Source organism: Barbus barbus (assembly GCF_936440315.1).
Source record: "Barbus barbus genome assembly, chromosome: 29".
NCBI lineage: Eukaryota > Metazoa > Chordata > Actinopteri > Cypriniformes > Cyprinidae > Barbus > Barbus barbus.
The window spans coordinates 27,752,664-27,771,448 of NC_136757.1; the positions used below are offsets into that span (position 1 = coordinate 27,752,664).

The 18,785-nt window shown below is 34.3% G+C and overlaps 1 protein-coding gene and 1 pseudogene across 2 annotated transcripts; one reads left to right on the plus strand and one right to left on the minus strand.

The window, feature by feature from the left end:
• Positions 1 to 100: 100 nt before the first annotated feature.
• LOC306849135 (SRR1-like protein) lies at positions 101 to 4,416 on the minus strand (annotated as a pseudogene). The gene is made up of 6 exons: positions 4,386 to 4,416; positions 1,798 to 1,906; positions 1,594 to 1,634; positions 1,218 to 1,516; positions 1,005 to 1,146; positions 101 to 282 (listed from the first exon to the last, which is right to left on the minus strand). The product of its transcript is annotated as an SRR1-like protein (transcript).
• A 522-nt stretch (positions 4,417 to 4,938) lies between these two features.
• LOC306849783 (cell cycle checkpoint control protein RAD9A-like) lies at positions 4,939 to 18,662 on the plus strand. Its single transcript, XM_079385092.1, has 11 exons — positions 4,939 to 5,123; positions 5,209 to 5,279; positions 5,520 to 5,657; positions 6,539 to 6,653; positions 6,862 to 6,961; positions 7,520 to 7,626; positions 8,184 to 8,290; positions 9,784 to 9,848; positions 9,963 to 10,064; positions 13,237 to 13,471; positions 14,518 to 18,662. Exons 1-11 carry the CDS (start codon positions 5,090 to 5,092, stop codon positions 14,614 to 14,616), a joined length of 1,173 nt encoding a protein of 390 aa, XP_079241218.1. The 5' UTR covers positions 4,939 to 5,089; the 3' UTR covers positions 14,617 to 18,662.
• The last annotated feature ends 123 nt before the right edge of the window (positions 18,663 to 18,785 follow it).

Sequence of the window (18,785 nt, forward strand, 5' to 3'; positions counted from 1 at the left end):
GAACATTTTTATTAGTATCACAATAAGTGTACAAGAAACTGGAAATAAACTAACCAAATATAACGAATAATCATGTAGCATTTTTAAAGCAGTAATGTTTTCAGCTCCTTTTCTGTTTCTGGATGATCTCGAGATCTTGGCAGTTTTGGTACAATGGCTCTGAGGGCTCAGTCCACATGCATTCTGGGAGTTTATTCAGATTTTCCAGAGGGAACTGAATGAGTGCGGTGTCATTGAAATTGTGACGAGCAGGGAAGAGACATCTCGTCACACACTTACCACCTAAAACAACACCTAGTCAAGGCCCGTGAGTCTTTGTGGAGAAAAAATGTAAACCTGTGACGATCTAAAGCTCTCATTTGCAATATGACACCTATGTGGTCAATATTTGTGACATTAATAGTCTTGAAAGAACAAGAGATTCAAGAAAATACAATTTTTCATCATACATGGCAATGTAGCATAATAGCACTTCAATATCAGGTATCTTCTCTGCATATGCTGAAGTTCTTTATAAACATGCATGTACTGTAAATGTGTAAAGTTAGAAGTCAAGGATACATTTGAAAGGAAGCTGTAGTCTCAAACTCTCTCCGAAGCATCCTAAGAAAAAAATAAATAAACTGTCATTATGAATAAGACTCAAAGTTGGTTAAACACAGTTTTGCCTTTTCAGCAGCATAAATACTAGTAAACACAGACTGTAGCGGTGTTCTTATTTTTTCAAATATTTCATGGGCTTTTTAATGCTTTTATTCAGACAGGACAGTAGAGATGAGGCCGTAAAGCACTGGGTGGAGAGAGATCGGTAAAGGACCACTAGATGGGATTTGAACTCGGGTCGTTGTATGTCGGTGCACTAACCGAGGCTATCGGTGGCAATTTCCATTTTAATCTCAAAGTTTAAGCGATTTTGTGTTTGTCATTTTTAAAAATGTCTGTTTATTTTTATTAACTAATTAATATAATTAATTCTAATGTGTTGTATAACGCCAGAAGCCCACCTCTCTTGAATGCCATGAATGCCATGATAATCATTTTTGGCAATGTCTGAGGCGTCCAGTTTCTCCACAGTAGGTTGTTATACAGAGCCTTCCCACAATGCATCAGGTAAAACAGGGTGGGCTGATAAAATGCTCGCTTTCCCTCCAATTATGAAAATAATGCTTAAAAACAGACAGCAGAACAAATGTCTTTAAGTCAGTAGATGTGTGCACCTCATTTTCAGTCAACACTGTGAAGCCCAGCTCTTTAGGGCATCACACTCTGACTCAGAAAACACAGGGTCATACACAGAACAGCTGCCCACTGGAGTCTGAGGGGGGTTAAAGAATATATGTATGTTGAATAGACAAATCATTTCATATAAATCGTTAATGAAGCAGTAACAACACTGCAAGCTGGTACCGGGCAGATACACAAGAAGCAAAGTGACCCAAACCGTAACACACACAGTGCTGAAGAGAAACATCTCCTTTCTGCTCTGAGGAACCAGAAGCGCTGGAAAGAAGATGCTCTGAGGAGATGGGAGTGTGCTCATTACAAATTGTATTTTCACATTCATAGTTAATTACAGCTGTAATTCAACTTCACCTTTCCATTCCATCCAGAAGTTTTCTCCTCTCAGTTCATTCCTGTTAAGGTAAAGGACATTCTTAATTAACTTAATTCATGCACTTTATATTAGCATAAGACTCCAGGGTATTTAAAAGAATAGCATGGTGTTCTAATGCATCATGTGTGCTTGACCCAGACACTCGTGTATCGTGTGATAGCAGCAGTCAGATGAACTCTCACATGGCGTTTATTATCTTCTGCTTGTCCGGTTTGCAGTCAGACACCTGGTGTAAGTCTAGTTTGGGGTTTGAAGCTTGTTTTCCTCTTCTAGCAGCTCCTTTATGGCATCCTGCTAGGGCTGTAGTACTAGAGTCCGGACTCGAGACGTTTTTCTGTCGTCTCGGACTTGTCTTGGACTCGTTGGTATTCGGACTTGGTCATTGGACTCACCAAATGTTCTAGTTGGTCTCGACCGAGTCCAGCTATATATGCTTTTTTCTCTCTTTCAAAACAAAACCATTAATCTGGCTCGCTTGTTCGGAAAATGGGTAATGTAATTGGTTTAATTTACAATCCATCTAGAACGGGCATTGGTCGCCTGGTAAATGCACGCTGTGTCATATGCCTGTGTGAGCTGCGCAGAGGCATGATTAATTTTTATTTTGGCCACAGACACAATGTCGGCGAGTTACATAATACAGTTTGGTTTTACAAAGTTTGTTGGAGTTTTCCCTCTCTTCCACCTCACTTTGCTTTTAAATGGCTACTAAATGCCCGTGCGCATTTTACTTTTACTTTCAATATCGCAATTCTGCTCAATTGCTTATCTATAACTTACAACGACACATTTTCTGCAATAAACATGAGACTTTTATTAACAAAACGAATACACCATATGCTATAAGCCTAATATAAAATAACAAACTTACAAATGTTTAAAAGTAAAAAAAAAAAAAACGCTTTGGAACCAAATGAATAAGAAACCGAACGAATAAGAACAAAATGAATAAAGCCTGGAGGATCAAACACCTTGATGGAAAATAAAATAAATAAATGACACCAAATTTAAATAAAGTAAAAATAAGCAAACACTGGGGCTATGGCTGGGCGAGTTTTCAGATTTTATGGATTAATTTTATCGAATTTAATGTTTTGCCACAAATTTATTTTTTATAAATCGAGGAATCGAGATTTTGAATAGAAATATCACCAAACGCTAGAATTAGACACCTTGACAATAACAGTAAAGAGAGAAGAACCATTCGGCGCACATGATTAACCGACCTCTTGTGATGCTCTCTATGCCATTCACACAGAATATGCGCTTTTGTGTTGACAGATGCGACGCGGGCAGTGGAATAGGAAAAAATGCAAGAAGATTGGAGTTAAACATCTTTTAATAACTACAGCGCCGCAACAATCAAACTCATGTTTACATAGAAAAACGATGGAAAAGCAGCATAATCGAATAAAAAAACCTGTGAAGAACTACTACTGTATGTCTGATATTTCATGTTGGCATCAGGGTGACAGGCTGAAAACTACTGTTCATTGTTTTTACAGAGCATTTATAGTTAATAACACTCTAGGTTTCTACCTTCAGTCATTTTGAATTTGAATTACTTGAATTTTTTAAGCATTTTTCTTGTATTATTTCTGAACATATAGGCTTATGCATAAGAAAAGTTTGTACAAGATGTAGTTGTAGTTCATGCATCTTTTCTGCATAGATATTAGTGATTTGTTTAACATTTACATCATGATGACAACTTCATGTGTGTGTGGTGCACTTAGAATAGAATGTTCTTTAACTAGAGGTTTAATAAAGAAAAGTTGCTTGAATCATGTTGTAGTTTTCAAGTTGACTAGTTAAAATTGTACAAGATCGAGAATTATTCAATTTTTTTTTTTTTTTGCCATATCGTCCAGCCTAGAAACAATAAAAAAAAAACCTTCCAATTTTTAATTGTCTGTTCTCTAACTGAACTAAATGATTTTTATTTCTGCTATTAAAAATGGCCTCAGCTTAACACCTGTAATTCTGTCTATATCCCCCTATCCCCGGGGGATATATATTGCACTTATATTATATGGTCTAAAGGTAAACAGCAAACAAATGTATGCGCGGCCACACACAGACACAGAGCTGAAGGTGTTTATATGCTACACAGCCTTGCTTGGGAGGGTTACATTGAACTATGGTTTCTTTAGGACAGGGGTCTCAACTTGGTCCTAGAGGGCTGGTGTCCTGCAGAATTCAGCTCCAACCCTTATCAAACACACCTGAAACAGCTCATCTAAGCATACTAAACTTTCAGGCAGGTGTTTTGAGGCAAGTGGAGCTAAACTCTGCAGGACACCGGCCCTCCAGGACTGAGTTTGGACACCCTGCTTTAGAACAAGTAACAAGTTCAAGAATGGGAACATGTGGGTTTATTTTTTAGACTTATGTTACTTGCTCTTTCTAATATTTTCCATTGGCAGCCCAGAATGTGATTGTTACACTATAATAAAAATGCTGAAAATGTGAAGTTGCACTTCAGCTTATGTGACTTTAGTGAAATTGCTAAACCTAAAATAAATAAAATTGCCTAATTTGATCCTACAGTGTTGCCGCACATGCTTTTAAATCATTACAAATAATAATGCAAAATGATTATCTTAGAATAGAAGATATGCTGTCTCTCGTGTCACATAAATTATCAATAGTTAAGTATGTGGTTTTGAAGAAGATGCTTTTATTTTCTTTCTCTGTTTTGACTGTCTCATTTGGACTCGAACCTCTTTGGACTCGGACTCGACAAAGGTGGACTTGACTACAGCCCTACCTGCTACCTGCCAGTCATCATTACAAGCCATTATAGCAAAATCCTCTTTCCAATGAATAAGATAATTTACAGTCAGACTGCTCGAAATACATGGCCAGACTAAATGAGGATCGATCGACTTCCATATGAACACATTTTCTATTTTTCTAGGTGTAAATGTCTCTATGATAAACTTTTAGCAGCTGAGATTTTCATATTTACATCTACAAACACCATGCGAGTGTTACACCTTAATCGTCCCGGTCGCCCGCTGCTCTCAATATTCAGTTCCTATAACTTGTGTTTTTGCACAAACTGTATAAAATAACTTTTTTTTTTTTTTTTTCAATTTTGTTATCGACAAGTGCCTATATGTACATGTACTAATTTTGACATTAATCTTCTGAAATTAAATTTAGCAAATGCTTAAGCGTACTATCTGTATGTATCGGTGAATGTTTCTGCACACTTCCACTACTTTCAATTCTATATAGTATTTATGGTATAATTTATTTTAACTTGTGGAAAGGTTAGTATTTATTCTCTGTTGAACGGTGTCAGGAATACGTTAAATGAGTTAGTCGGACACTAGATGGCGCGCCCTCGCTTCTTTCCCGCTCTTTAGCGCTGAGGTAAATAAAGAGAGCCGTTTTATAGTTTTTATTCTCTAAAATCATTTTCTCAAACGTTTCCTTTTAGAATTTTTGGCAAATATTGAAAATAAAATGAAGTGTGTCATAGAAGGCAATGGCATTAAAGGTAGGACACAATTTTATTCAATGTTTTCTAAATAAATCTGATCGCCTTCAGTTAATTTTTGTTTGTTTTGTTAATATCTCTGTAGTCTTTGGAAAAGCAGTTTATGCTTTGTCAAGAATTGGTGATGAAATCTGGTTGGATCCACTGGAGAAAGGGGTAGGTCTGATATGTAACTTATATGATTATATTTTCGATGATAAATAAAGCCATTGGTTGTGTCTTAAAATATAATGAGCTGCCTTTGATTAAATGACAGCATTTTTGGGCCTCATCATCTAGGTAGGCAGCTCACTAGGTTTTAAGGCACAATCCAAATTCACAATAAGGTTAGTTAATGATATTGGTTAACATTAACTATCTGTCGTCTTTGTTTCTCTGTCTTTCTCTCATCTGTAGCTGGCTGTAAGGACAGTAAACTCCTCTCAATCGGCTTATGCCTGTTTCTGCTTCACTCCTCTGTTCTTCCAGCAATATGTTCCTGATCCAGACATTCAGAAAGACTGTGAAGCAGTAAAATGCAAGATAAACATGAAGGTACTAAGCATTCAGAACCGCATTGAGTCTTGCAGGATTGGACGATGACGTTATTACTCAGAGTTTCTGCAGGTCTTAAAGTCTTAAGAAGTCCTAATTCAGTCTTCCACAAATTAAAAAGGTCTTCAATCAGAGCAGAAAGTTTTGGCCAAGTCATGGCATTAAATGTTGCATGCACTGCCAAAAATGAATATATTTCCAATATAAACATCCAAACTGCCTTAAATGAATATACATTTACTTTACGTGCAAGATATGAAGATGCAAAGTCTTATTTTGAATTGTTTTTAGCTTTATTTCTTTTGTTTTTCATTTAAATGTTAAGTTTTAGAAATTTTATTGTGTGCATGTGTCATTTTTATTTAATTTCTTTATTTTTATGTGTATAGGTAGTATTTATAAAGTTTTAGCCTTTAGTTTTGGATCTGTTTTTAGTTGTTTTAATACTACAATTGATTGCTTCTGTTGTCCTCGTTTATAAGTCGCTTTGGATAAAAGCGTCTGTTAAATAACTAATAATATTTAAAACAAAAATCTGACGACATGGCATGTAAACTAAGTTGTTTTGAATTAATTTGATTTTTCTGAACCCGTTAGCAGATATTTGTCTTTGGTTTATATTATAATAAGTATAATAACTTAATTTTGATCCATTTCTCAGAAAGGGATATTAACGTCATTTTGCTTCTCAGGTAAATGCATCCTGATTTATGAATATTTATACATTTGCACTGGAAAACAAGACTGATTTCTAGACATCAAAAATAAATTATTACTGAACCAGTAATATTAATACCCAGTGCCTTAACTCATATCCATCAGTATTATTCATTCATGATCCAGCATTTACTAATTGTCCTATGCTTTTTAATAATTTTCAGTGCGTGCTTCCCCTTTTCCGCTGTGCGTCGTGGAGAGAGCGCAGTGTGGACAAATGTGAGATATCCATCAACATCCCAAACAGCAGGGTGATATTTCAGTTTCACTGCAGACACGGTTAGTTCATTTGCATGTGAAGTATGTACTGAATCTGGTAGTGCATTGACAGAGGGAGGTGTTGGCGGATGTAATCACAGGGTGACAGCACACTTCACTGGACTCTCTTCAGTGACGATGAGATGCTACAAATCATTTCCATATTGCATAATTCATCACAACTTATCACATTTGTTCTAATCAAGATGTTGGCACTTACATGTTTTAGGAATAACAAAGACCTATAATTTGGGGTATCAGGAATGCGAAGCTTTGCAGGCTGTGTTCCCAGCTCACCTCTGTCCAAATGTTCTAATGGCCCAGTCCAAGTAAGTGCACATATAATTCAGCTTTTCTTTTTCTGAAACTCTTTGTGGAATTGTTTATTTTTTTAAATGTTTACATCATAAATGAAGTCATTGGCTGTGTCTCCTGCCGTATTAGACATTATTTTTGGGCATCATAGTCTTGAGCATCCAAGTCTTTTTGATGCACATGCTTATGCTGTCTAGGTATGCAGCTCACTAGGTTCTGTTAGTTTCTAAACTCATTCGTAACACTTTACAAATAAGCTTCCATGTATTAACATTAATTACATTAGTTTTTAGTTGAAAAATAGTTCTAAAGAATGTATTAATCTTGGGAAATTTTAATTTCATCATTTATTAAAACATTAAAATCAGATTTTTTAAAGGACGTGATCTAATATGAACAAACAATGAATGAACAGTTATATTTTTATCAACTAATGGTAACAAATAAATACTGTAACATATTTATTTTTCATTGTTAGTTAATGCATTAATTAATGTTATTGAGACCTTTCATTTTTAGCAGAATAGTCCTATTTATAAGCTAAATTTAAGCCATTTTTGTTTCCGTTTCAGACTTTTAGGTGACATTGTGGTGCATTTCCCGGTTTCTCAAGAAGAGGTCACTCTTTCCATTTCCTCTTTTAAAGTAACCTTGCAGACCTTTTGTGAGGAAGAAAATAGTAAGGAAACTTTTGCTGTCTTTATAGTAGTTCACTAGCATGTAGTACTCTAACTATTGTTGTAGTATACAGTATACTATGAATATTATGAGCATGAAAACAAATGTTTGTTGCACATATTTCATTTTAATAGCTACCTTCCATCTGTCATGATTAAATTTTGTGATTAAATTATCTCTTTGTTTAATAACCCTTTCTTAAGTCATTTTAATATTATTGTAATATTACAATAATTTAAATATTTTTAGTATTTACTTTAAAATTATAATTAAATTAAAATTACAATATTATAATATTTTTAAAATTACGTAATTTAAAATCACTAAAATAAATGTATAGTATGATGTGGTAGCATACTATTGGGTTTCTCATTAAATAATGCCTAACAATTCAATACATTTTTTGAAAGTCCATTAACTGGACATGAAATTCACTGAAAAAATGTTCAGAACTGCATGAAACCTACATGCATTTAGACTTGCTGTAGAGCAGAGCTCCTGCATACTCAGATGCTCAACATTGTAGTCTTACATTAATTAGATCTTGTTTGTAATCAGACTGTATCAAAGGCATGAACACCGAGCTGATGCTGCACCCAGATGAGTTTGACTATTTTCAGGTTGGAGAGGATTCAGCTGTGACCTTCTGCCTCAAAGAACTGAGGGTGAGCGTTCGGCACGGCATTTTTTTAAATACACAGGATATATTCTTAATTTGTTTGTGTTCCCATGTGAGTATGTTTTATTTGATGTTTGTACTGGCGAGTGCATGAGGATCTGCCATATTAATTTTTTTATTGCCACTTATTTCTGTCCTGGGATGTCCAGTAGTCGTTGTGCCTATCATATTCACCCAAACAAGTTCATAGAAAAAGTGTGTTATGCATGTGAACTGAGCAGACTGCAATGTTCTTTTAACTCACACCCAGGTGTGGTATTTTATTTATTTTGTTAATCATTCTGCATTAATAGGCAATATTGCATTCCTCAAAAAATGCATTAGTTAAACAGTTGGATTATGCAAAACATGCAAAAAAAAACCTGACAAAACAGCGATCGTTTGCTTCTGTGATTTTGAAATTGTAATGCATCCAAGATACATTATGAACACCATCTCGTTTTGTATCCTTGCGCTCAACCTTTGACCTTGATCTAGTGGCAGTGGATTATGTCCCGACAGTACCAACCCTTTTCACGTACGGGCTTTGGCTGTGTGTCAGTGGCGTAACTTCTTGGCAGGCCACAATGTATTTATGTCAGTCATTGATGCAGTGGGACAGATGCTTGGATTCGAACCAGTTAGCCTGTCACAATGAGTTACAGCACTGGACAGCACACTGTGGTCTGGACACACATGACTGACCTTCTCTTAAACTGGGTCAAATACATCTGTACGGATCAGTGTGTCCCTTGTTTATAAAATGCTGTTGGAATCTGTTTTGACAGGTCTTAATTTTAATGCTGAAAAAATAAAAAACTATGTATGTATATATTTAAATAATATTTTAGTAATTAATAATAAATTATAAATTGTGTATATCTGTCTATCTAGCATAGATTGATTGATTGATAGATAATAATTAATATTCTAAACAGCTTTAATTTGTGAAATATAAAATTTATATATTACATATGAAATGTTTGAATAGGCTGCCGTATAAATTAAATCATAATTAAATTATAATATTTATCTATCCGTCTATCTATCATCTCTCTCTCGCTCTCTCTCTCTCTCTCTCTCTCTATAAAATGCTTACATGCTATGTCATTTTAATAATTAATAATAAATTCAAAATATATGTATAACTTATATAGTTATAATATAATTTATTATATATACATATACCATGTATTTATCATTTACTTAATCATGAATCAGTGTTGATTGTAATAACATACGTATATATAATGAAAATAATTATTTATTTATTATTTAAAGTATTTATTTATTTATTAACATTTTATTATCATTATTATTTATAATAATAAATAATTCATTACATTTATATAGCGCTTTTCTGCTTTTCTAAGCACTCAAAGCGCTCTACATTGTGAGGGGTGGTGTCTCCTCGTCCACCACCATAAGTATAAGTATTATACTTATAAGTATTATTAATTTATCATTATTATTAATTATTTATTGTTTAATTGCTTTTAGGGGCTGCTGTCCTTTGCCGAGTCTTATGGTCTACCAGTGTCTAGTCAGTTTGGTGTGGCTGGACAGTAAGTCTCTTAAATTTTTTGATACTACACCCACATGCGTTCAGCATAAAATCATACAGTAAGCGTACTATACATAACTAGCTAATGCTGTCAGTTGATTCTGATCTCTTTCAGGCCCATATCCTTCACGGTAAAAGACATGACGCTGGAGGCCCATGTTGTGTTGTCCACCTTAACGGATCCAAACCACGAGAGCCCATCTCAACCTGCACCTGGGTATTTCATTTTGTCCCTCAGATTAACATGAATCTGTGTAAAATTTCATTTTTGTGTAAAATTTTGTAAAGTATGTGTAAAATTGACTGGAACAGTTCACCCATAAATGAGCATAAATTTTGTCATGATTTATTTAGTTATGTTCATGTTGTTCCTAACCTGTATGCCTTTCTTTCTTCTGTGATTACCTTTTATAATCTGAATCTATTTTTGTGTGAATGCTTTTGTGTTCCACAGAAGAAAGTAAGTCTCATGGGTGCAATGTAAGGTTCATTTTCAGTTTTTGGGTGAAATATTCTTATTTATTTTGCCCATATAGATACAATAATTCACCCTGTGACATTGTTTCATAGAATCTCTTTCCTGTAATGTCAAATTATAGCTGCAATGCAAATGCAAAACCACTGTGACATCAAGGCACTTCCATAGGCACCAAGAGGGCGTTGAGTTCAGTGACCGCTTCAGTGCTCTAGTCTTTCATGTCTCACCTATATAGGGTAACGCAGAACTAGAGCGGTGACATGCTAGCCTGTCTAATTATCACTGTAGCTCATCCAGTCCAGGCAGTGATGTCACTGAAGTTGCCCCGCCTCCTCGTGGCGTTTGTGCGTATCAGTGTTTCTGTGTGTTATTCTCCAGCAGGTCACCTGTTGCGTGTAACTTACGTCACTGCTGACTGTTTAAACAGCCTACCTGCAATAAGTTATGCTAGCGCAAGCTAAAGTAAATAAAAACTTTTGATTTTTTTATCTTTGATTTTAAAAGGGCAAAGGGTTTATTTGCATAGATGTCAGCAAAGTAGTTTAGTTTAAAGTCTGTCATCCAACAACAAGGCTATTTATGTTGATTCTTTGGCTGAAAATTGTTTAATTATAACAATTACAATAATATAATTAACATATATAAATTTAATATGTATTTATAACATGTATACATTTAAATATAATATAATCAGGACTTGGCATGAACTTTTTTTGCTCACTGGTCATTGTGGCTAGTGGTTTTCCAAATTTACTACACTTAGCATTTTCACTGGCCACAATTTAGCATTTTATGACTTAATACTGCATACAAAAATGTTTAAATTGATTTCCAGGTCATTTTTGACCTATTTAAAGGGCATTTTTCCCTAAACGTATTGAATGCATGCATCTTTCATATCAAATTCTTACATTTTATTAATAATTTCACTTAATGTAATAAGATAATATAGGGCTGTTACCATTCATATAAAATCAGTATATACAAAATCGATCTTTCCACTGGTGAAGAAACAGAAGTGACTGGAGCGGCACTCAGATGTGTTTAACGTTGTGTGCTCGGTGTTTTAAAATATATGTATTTTTTTTATATACAAAAATGAAATGTTGGAAAAATGCAAAGATAGGCTACTATGAAAGTAAACCGCTAGTAGGTGGCAGCAATTAATCAATCTTAATTAATGATTCATTGAAGCATGCCTTCAAACGATTTGTTCAGAGGCTGATTCATTCAAGAATGAAGCAAGTGCCTGTCCTTATCAATGGACCACTGAAGACTGAATCATTGACTCAAATGATTCAAAATTCAAAAACACGAATCATTAACGAAACACCGCTGTGTGTTGCTCAGACATGGGCGACTGTTCTGCTGTTATCTCTGTTTGGAACTATTTTCATTAACCAAGTGGAGCAAAAACAGTGAACGTTGACAATATATCCTTTCAATAAATTCAAATTCAAATATTGAACTAAAATGTAGCTATATTAACTACTCATTTTAACTCTTGTATAAAATGTCAAATTTGCAATAATGGTTTACAGGGAACTTCCCTCTCTTGGTCGTGTCATGTTGCTTAACTAAGCTGTATGTTATAAATATAAAAACTAAGTTAAATTTTTATGTGTCTTCCGTGTGCAGTTGCGTTCATTTGTTTTGATTTCTCCATGAGATTCTCACATAGACCGTCTGCGTGAGCTTCAACTGGCCCTTGTTGTTACTGATTATCCATTATCAATCGCTGTTTAAACCGAATGTAATAAAATCTGAATAATTTTCGCTGAAATTTCGGTGCAATTTGATGTTTTAATCAGATTAGAACATAATTATAATTAAAAATATAGATATTCTTTTTTTCAAATTTATATATACTAAATATTATATTATTATATTTAAATGTATATTCAATTATAAATACATATGAAATTTTGTCTGCTCTGTCCGTCACACAGGCCTGCACGTGTTTTGTTACCCATAGCACTCACTTCACTCAGGCTTTGGTGCAAACTCTTTGCTTACTGGCACACATTCAGTAAAAGGGTTTTCACCCATTAAAAATAAATAGCATGTTTTAGATAATGAAGACTTCCGTGTTTTAGTAAATAAGTTTTATTCTATGAGGGTCGCACTTTTCATTGCTGGGGTATGTTAACTGTAGATGAATTTACCTTAAACTCTAGTAAACCTCATGCATCAGTAGGATTTGCATGAACTATTATATAACAAAATATATATTTATATTTAAAAATATGAAAGAATTATAATACTATATACAGTGTATAATAGTAATACTGTTTATATATATATGTATATGTATATGTATATGTATATATATATGTATATGTATACGTATATGTGTATATATATATACGTATGTGTATACGTATGTGTGTATGTATATGTGTATGTATATATATGTGTGTATATATATATATATATATATATATATATATATATATATATATATATATATATATATATATATATATATATATATATATATATATATATATATATATATATATATATATATATATATATAAATAATACACGTTTCCTGTGAATTAAAAAGGACAATGTGAAAGATTTAGTGATTAACATAAATATAATCCTTGGAAAATTATTTTGAAATAAAAATAGATTGCTGAATACTTTACCAAATTTCTACATACTCAGAAGGCACTGTCACTATTTCTTATTTTGAAGTGAAATGATGAAAAGAATGCCTTAAATTTCTGTGATTTGAACAATGTTTTTTGTTTCCTATGCCTTATTTCCTTTGTCTTGTTTTATGGTGCTTGTCTGTTGTTTGGCTAAGAAATGTTCAATATTATACCAGGCCAATTATGATATTCACATGTTTAAATGATTAAAATGTAGCTTCAACAACAACAAATAGCAGTCTGTTTTTCAGGGATGACTGTCCTGTCAACGTCCCCAATGTCTCCACATGTGAAGGCCCTATGGAGACAGAGGTGTGTGTCGCTGATGGGGAACAGGTGGCTTCCAGTCAGGGCAGTGAGGTTTTTAATCCAACCCTTCATATGAGGAAGATGATTCAGCTTCAGACACCTGGAAAGATCCTGCCAAAACCTAGACTGGCACCTGAATCGGCCTTAACTACACCAGTAACACCAGCCACTTTTAAGGTTAGAGTCTTCTATCAGACAAACAATAAATTGCATATCAGGCCTAAATTCTTATCAGTCATAAGTGAAATGATAGCAAAATCTTCAAAACTGTGAAGTTACAAATGTACAAAATTACAATGACCAAAATAATCAATAAATAAAATTCCTCCACTGTAACTCGTCCATCTTTTAACACTGTAAAGGCATACGAAATAATAGTCTGAGCATAGCAGACTACTTACATAAAATTATATACATATCACTGATATCAGTCTGTATCTCCAAATAATGGCTTCGTAAGATGATATTTAAATGCTTAGTTTTATAATCAAAGCTCTGCAGTTTCAAAACATATAGGCCTAATGCAATGCAATACAAAGAGGATTGAGAGATGAAGAAATAAATCTTCTCCAAACATTGATCATTTAGCAAACATTGATCTTGATCATTTAGCATTTGAACATGATTTTTCTAAATGATGTCTGGATAATCAAATAAACCTAAGTTGCTTCAGTCTAGTATGTGTTCATCTTGAAATATCACTAACAATTTACATTTATTCTCAATTGATTCTCATTTAAAAATCTGTGGACGTTTTACAAAAAAACTTTACTTGCTAAAAGTGTACAAATTATCAGTCAGACAACAGAAGACATGTACTAGATAGTGTGCAACAGGTTTTTCAGCAAGTTTGATACTATTGATAATTTAGAGGCCTTAGAAATTGATGCATCAAATATACATCAGGTTTTATAAGGGTAAATAGTAAGACATTGTGTTATATCTTTAAAACGTCTGTCTACGAAACTTGTTTCAGGTATTTAAGCAGAAGCATTTAGATCAAACGATTTTTAATATCACAAGAAACATAAATTCAGTCAAGTGTGTCCAAACCAAACGTCTTTCTGGGGTCATTTATTCATTGTCATAATTAAATATTTTTTTTTTTTACATTTATGTATCTGTGGGATACAAAATACACCCATTTTGTAGAATGATCCAACTACAATTTGGTAAAAAATTCCTCTGATATTTGCATTTACAACTGGAGGGTCTCGTTTCAGATCCGCTCGCTGCTCTTCGGGGCTGTATACACTGATGTAGTGGACCGTAAAACTGCGGATTTACCCAGCCTGGCCTGTGCTAGTGACACAGAGGAGTGACTCGGGTAACAACGTAAGCTAACCTGATGCAGGTAACGCCTACTGCAAGAATGCATGGACTTTACTGCATGATGTAGCCTACAGTAACTCAGTAGATTATAAAGACAACCCACAGTGTGTTAACGCAGTTCTGCTGTTTAGATTGTTAATGTTTTAAATGTGACATTTTCCTTAAATATTGCTGTCGAAGCCATCGCTAGGTCTTGTTAGGGCACATCTTGTATTACTTTACTAATGTAAGAAAGGTGTAAAGTAGCTGTTTGCTTCTTTTTCTGTTCTTACACAAACATCTTTGTAATGTAACATTTTTTTTCATGAGTTAAAAATGTTGTTGAAGAGATGAAAGAAACTATGACAGTAGGGGAAGTGGGGCACAATCACTTACATTTGCAAAGCTGAGGAATGTCTACCTAAACGCACTAAACACACAGTTCAGATGAGTTCGGTCACCGTAGAGAAGATAAATCAAAACTTCAAAACAAACATATTCTCGAGGATTGAAGGACTCTGTGTTCTGTGTGTCCACCAATGAGTCAGAGGAAGCTTTGACTCAGCTTTAAAATGCTGCTGGAGAAACGATCGTTATATAAGACTGCAGCAATAACTGCTATTGTACACCTACTTCGCCACATTATCCAGAGAAAGACTTGTGCTTCGCGTGACTGTTCAATTGAAAAAATATGCCAGTTAGAAGCTTGACAAATCAGATCATGTCAGAGTTCAGCTGGACAGCCGTACAAAACAGAATAACTTAATTTAGCTCACCTTTAGAGGCATTTTGTAATTTCAGCTCTTAATGTGATGGTTCAATCAATCGCTGTTTCATTAGTTCATGCGCATAATGTCAGGGTCACAACCATTACTGCTGGTTTTGTTGACTGCTGGCAAACAAATTTCATCTCCAGCCACTTACCGTTGATGGCAATGTGCGCAGTATTTCAGGCTCTCATGCCCTTTGTAACAATTTACACCCCAGTTGAACCACAAACTGTTGCAGTTACACTATAAAATGTATACCGGCATGATGCATGCAAAAATGCAAAGAAACGGAAGCCTTAAAGCTGAAGTGTGTCATTTTGTTACTTTTTTCTTTTGAGGGGGACACATTCTACCAATGGTCCACATGCAGATGACTTATTTAAACATCTGCTTTGAAGGAATAGTTCATTCTAAAATTATTTGCTGAAAATGTATTCATCCCCAGGCTACCCAAGATGTAATTGAGTTTGTTTCTTCATCAGATTTTGAGAAATGTAGCATTGCATCACTTGCTCACCAATGGATCCTCTGCAGTGAATGGGTGCCGTCAGAATGAGAGCTGATAAAAACATCACAATAATCCACAAATGATCCACACCGCTCCAGTCCATCAATTAAAATGTTGAGAAGTGAAAAGCTGCATGTTTATTAGAAAAAATCCATCAAGATGTTTTTAACTTTAAACTGTCTCTTCTGGCCAAAATATGATCCATAATCCATAATAACGCTTCCTCCAGTGAAAAAGTCCATCACTTGTTTTCCTCTCACATCAAAATCCACCCACATATTTGTTTAGAGCTGTTGTGGCTTTCTCTGCTGATTCAGACGAGATGACTTTTCAATGGAGAAAGCAATACTATGGATAGAGTAAATACCTAAAAACCATTTAGTTATATTTTTACCATGGTATTGAGGTGTGCTATATGTGTGGTTTTAACTGTTTATCATGATTTAAATTATGCTACTATGGAAGACCAATGATTAATTAAAAGAAAAACTCAGAATAGTTAAATTTCACCATATAAAAATGAGGTTGCTACAGTTTTTTACAGATGTTACTGATTTTGATAATGAACAAAAAGATTGATATTTATCGTGATAATTATCGATATCGACTGATATGAAATAAAATATTGTGATAATTTTTTTGGCCATATTGTCCAGCCCTAAGTACTGGTATTTTTAGCTGAAAGCGATGGTTTGAAGTTGAAAACATCTTTATTTGATTTTTTTTTTTTTTTTTTTTAATTGTCTTATAAACACGCAGTTTTTCACTTCACCAGACGCTAACTGATGGACTGGAGTGGTGTAGATTACTTGTGGATTATTGTGATGTTTTTATCAGCTGTTTGGACTCTCATTCTGACGGCAACCTTTCACTGCAGAGGATCTATTGGTGAGCAAATGATGAAATGCTATATTTCTCCAAATCTGTTCCCATGAAGAAACAAACTCATCTACATCTTGGATGGCCTGAGTGTCTGTCTTATGCAAATTTTCATTTTTGGGTGATCTATTCCTTAAACAAATTTGAAATCACTATAGAACTAGATCAAGAGAAAAGAGGTGGCTATACTTTTTCTGCTGGAGGCCTTGAAGATTCATCCAATGGTGTAATCCAGTTACTTCATCAGGGTGCAAATGGCTTACGTGGCTGAAGCAAGCATTGGTGTCTGTGCGGGTGGTAGACATCGCTCTTCTGCAGTGTGACATGCTATCCTTCATCTAAAACTATTTGTTTAATTATTATCTTTTGAAAGTCATTAATTGAGAGATTACATGCAGCATTTGCTCTTTTAAAAATACATTTGTCACACAGCAGGGGCCTCATTTATAAATCATGTGCATGCTCAGATTTGATTTTAGAGTGTGCGTACGCTTAAATCCACGCTAACGCTCATATGTAAAAACTGGCTTTGACGTGGAAAAGTGCTTTGAGTCACGTCAGGGTCTGAGCACTTTTTCTTGTCTGAGTACTGCAGGCTTTTGAAAATGTAAGCTGTTCTTGGAGATCGCTGTTCTGAATTAAAGAATTTGGATGATCTGGTGACTGGTGATCTTTTTACGAGGCAGAGAGCTGAAACCATTCATTTGCATGAAAGTTCAAGATCATTTGCGATTCAGATTTCACATCTGAAAGAGACGCGTATGTGCATTTTCTGTGTGTACGTTCATTCTATGAATCACACGTACGCATATTTGAGAGATGATAGTAAGACAAATTTTAGGATGGTTTCTGCACATTTTATAAATGAGGCCCCAGGACCGTTAAGTGAACTGCAAAATCTATTTTTTTTAAGAACAAAAAAAGCACCCAGCTCTGATACAATTACCGTTGTACAGTTACAAATGTATTTGTAAAATGTTTAAGATTATTCTTAAATGGTTTTTGAGATTATTAAATATTTCTTTTGAAGAAATTTCACATTAAATACAACTATTGACAGCATCTGTGACATTGTCACATAACAATCTACACTCTTTAATATTTATTCTAAAACCGAGAAAGTAATTTACTGTGAGCTACAGAAGTTATAAAAGTATAACTTTATTAGATCATGTGATCCATGACATACCCACTGAAAGCATTCACAGATGCTAGCATTAGCTTTGTGCGTAAACACCTGGAGGGATATTTTAAAATTAAATTTTACAAAAAAAGCAAGAAAAATATTTTAACACCGAATCCACACAATTATCAAATATACTCTCATATACATCTGATGTGTAATAACCTACACTTTCCAAATGCATACATAAATATACAGCCGGTTTTCCAAATATCTACACATCGTAAACGTTCCTCACAATACATACACACACACACACACCACAAGCATTTGAAACTCTTAAAAGTGGTTTAAGTGGGACTGCTTTAGGGCTGGGCGATATGTCAAAAATATTATCGATAATCGCTGTAAAAAATATCGCGATATCCGATAATATCGTCTACCCAAGCTCCACCTCCACCACGCCCCGCCCCAGCCGAGACAACATTGCCAACATGCACCATAAACACAGTTCAGTTCAGTCTTAATTATTGCCACATTAAAGTTTCGTTTTAACTTTTTCATAGTTTGTGTTTAAACTAACAGAAAACATTAGCTTTACTGTTATAGTGGTGTTGCTAATAATTTCCATTCTGTTCTTATCAAGTTTTAAAAGAATTTTGTTTTTTGAGGAGAACTGTTGAGGAAAAATAATAGAACCCAATTTTAAGTTCATCATGGTGAAGTTGGACATGATAAATGCATGATGTCATTAATAAATGCCTCCATTCATTCATTAATTTAATATCTTGAATAAAATATGCCTTTTCCGATATCTCTTTCTTTTTGGCACTGTGTAGACATTTCATGATGGTAAGTATAATGTCCTTGAATACAACGATTGTTGCGTTGTTTTAAAAC

What these genes read in the sequence shown, in the direction of transcription:
- LOC306849783 (XM_079385092.1), top strand. Translation starts at nt 5,090, where the DNA reads ATGAAGTGTGTCATAGAAGGCAATGGCATTAAAG. An exon ending in AATGCAAGATAAACATGAAG is followed by an intron (nt 5,658 to 6,538) that starts GTACTAAGCATT and finishes AATAATTTTCAG; the next exon opens with TGCGTGCTTCCCCTTTTCCG. An exon ending in CCATCTCAACCTGCACCTGG is followed by an intron (nt 10,065 to 13,236) that starts GTATTTCATTTT and finishes TCTGTTTTTCAG; the next exon opens with GGATGACTGTCCTGTCAACG.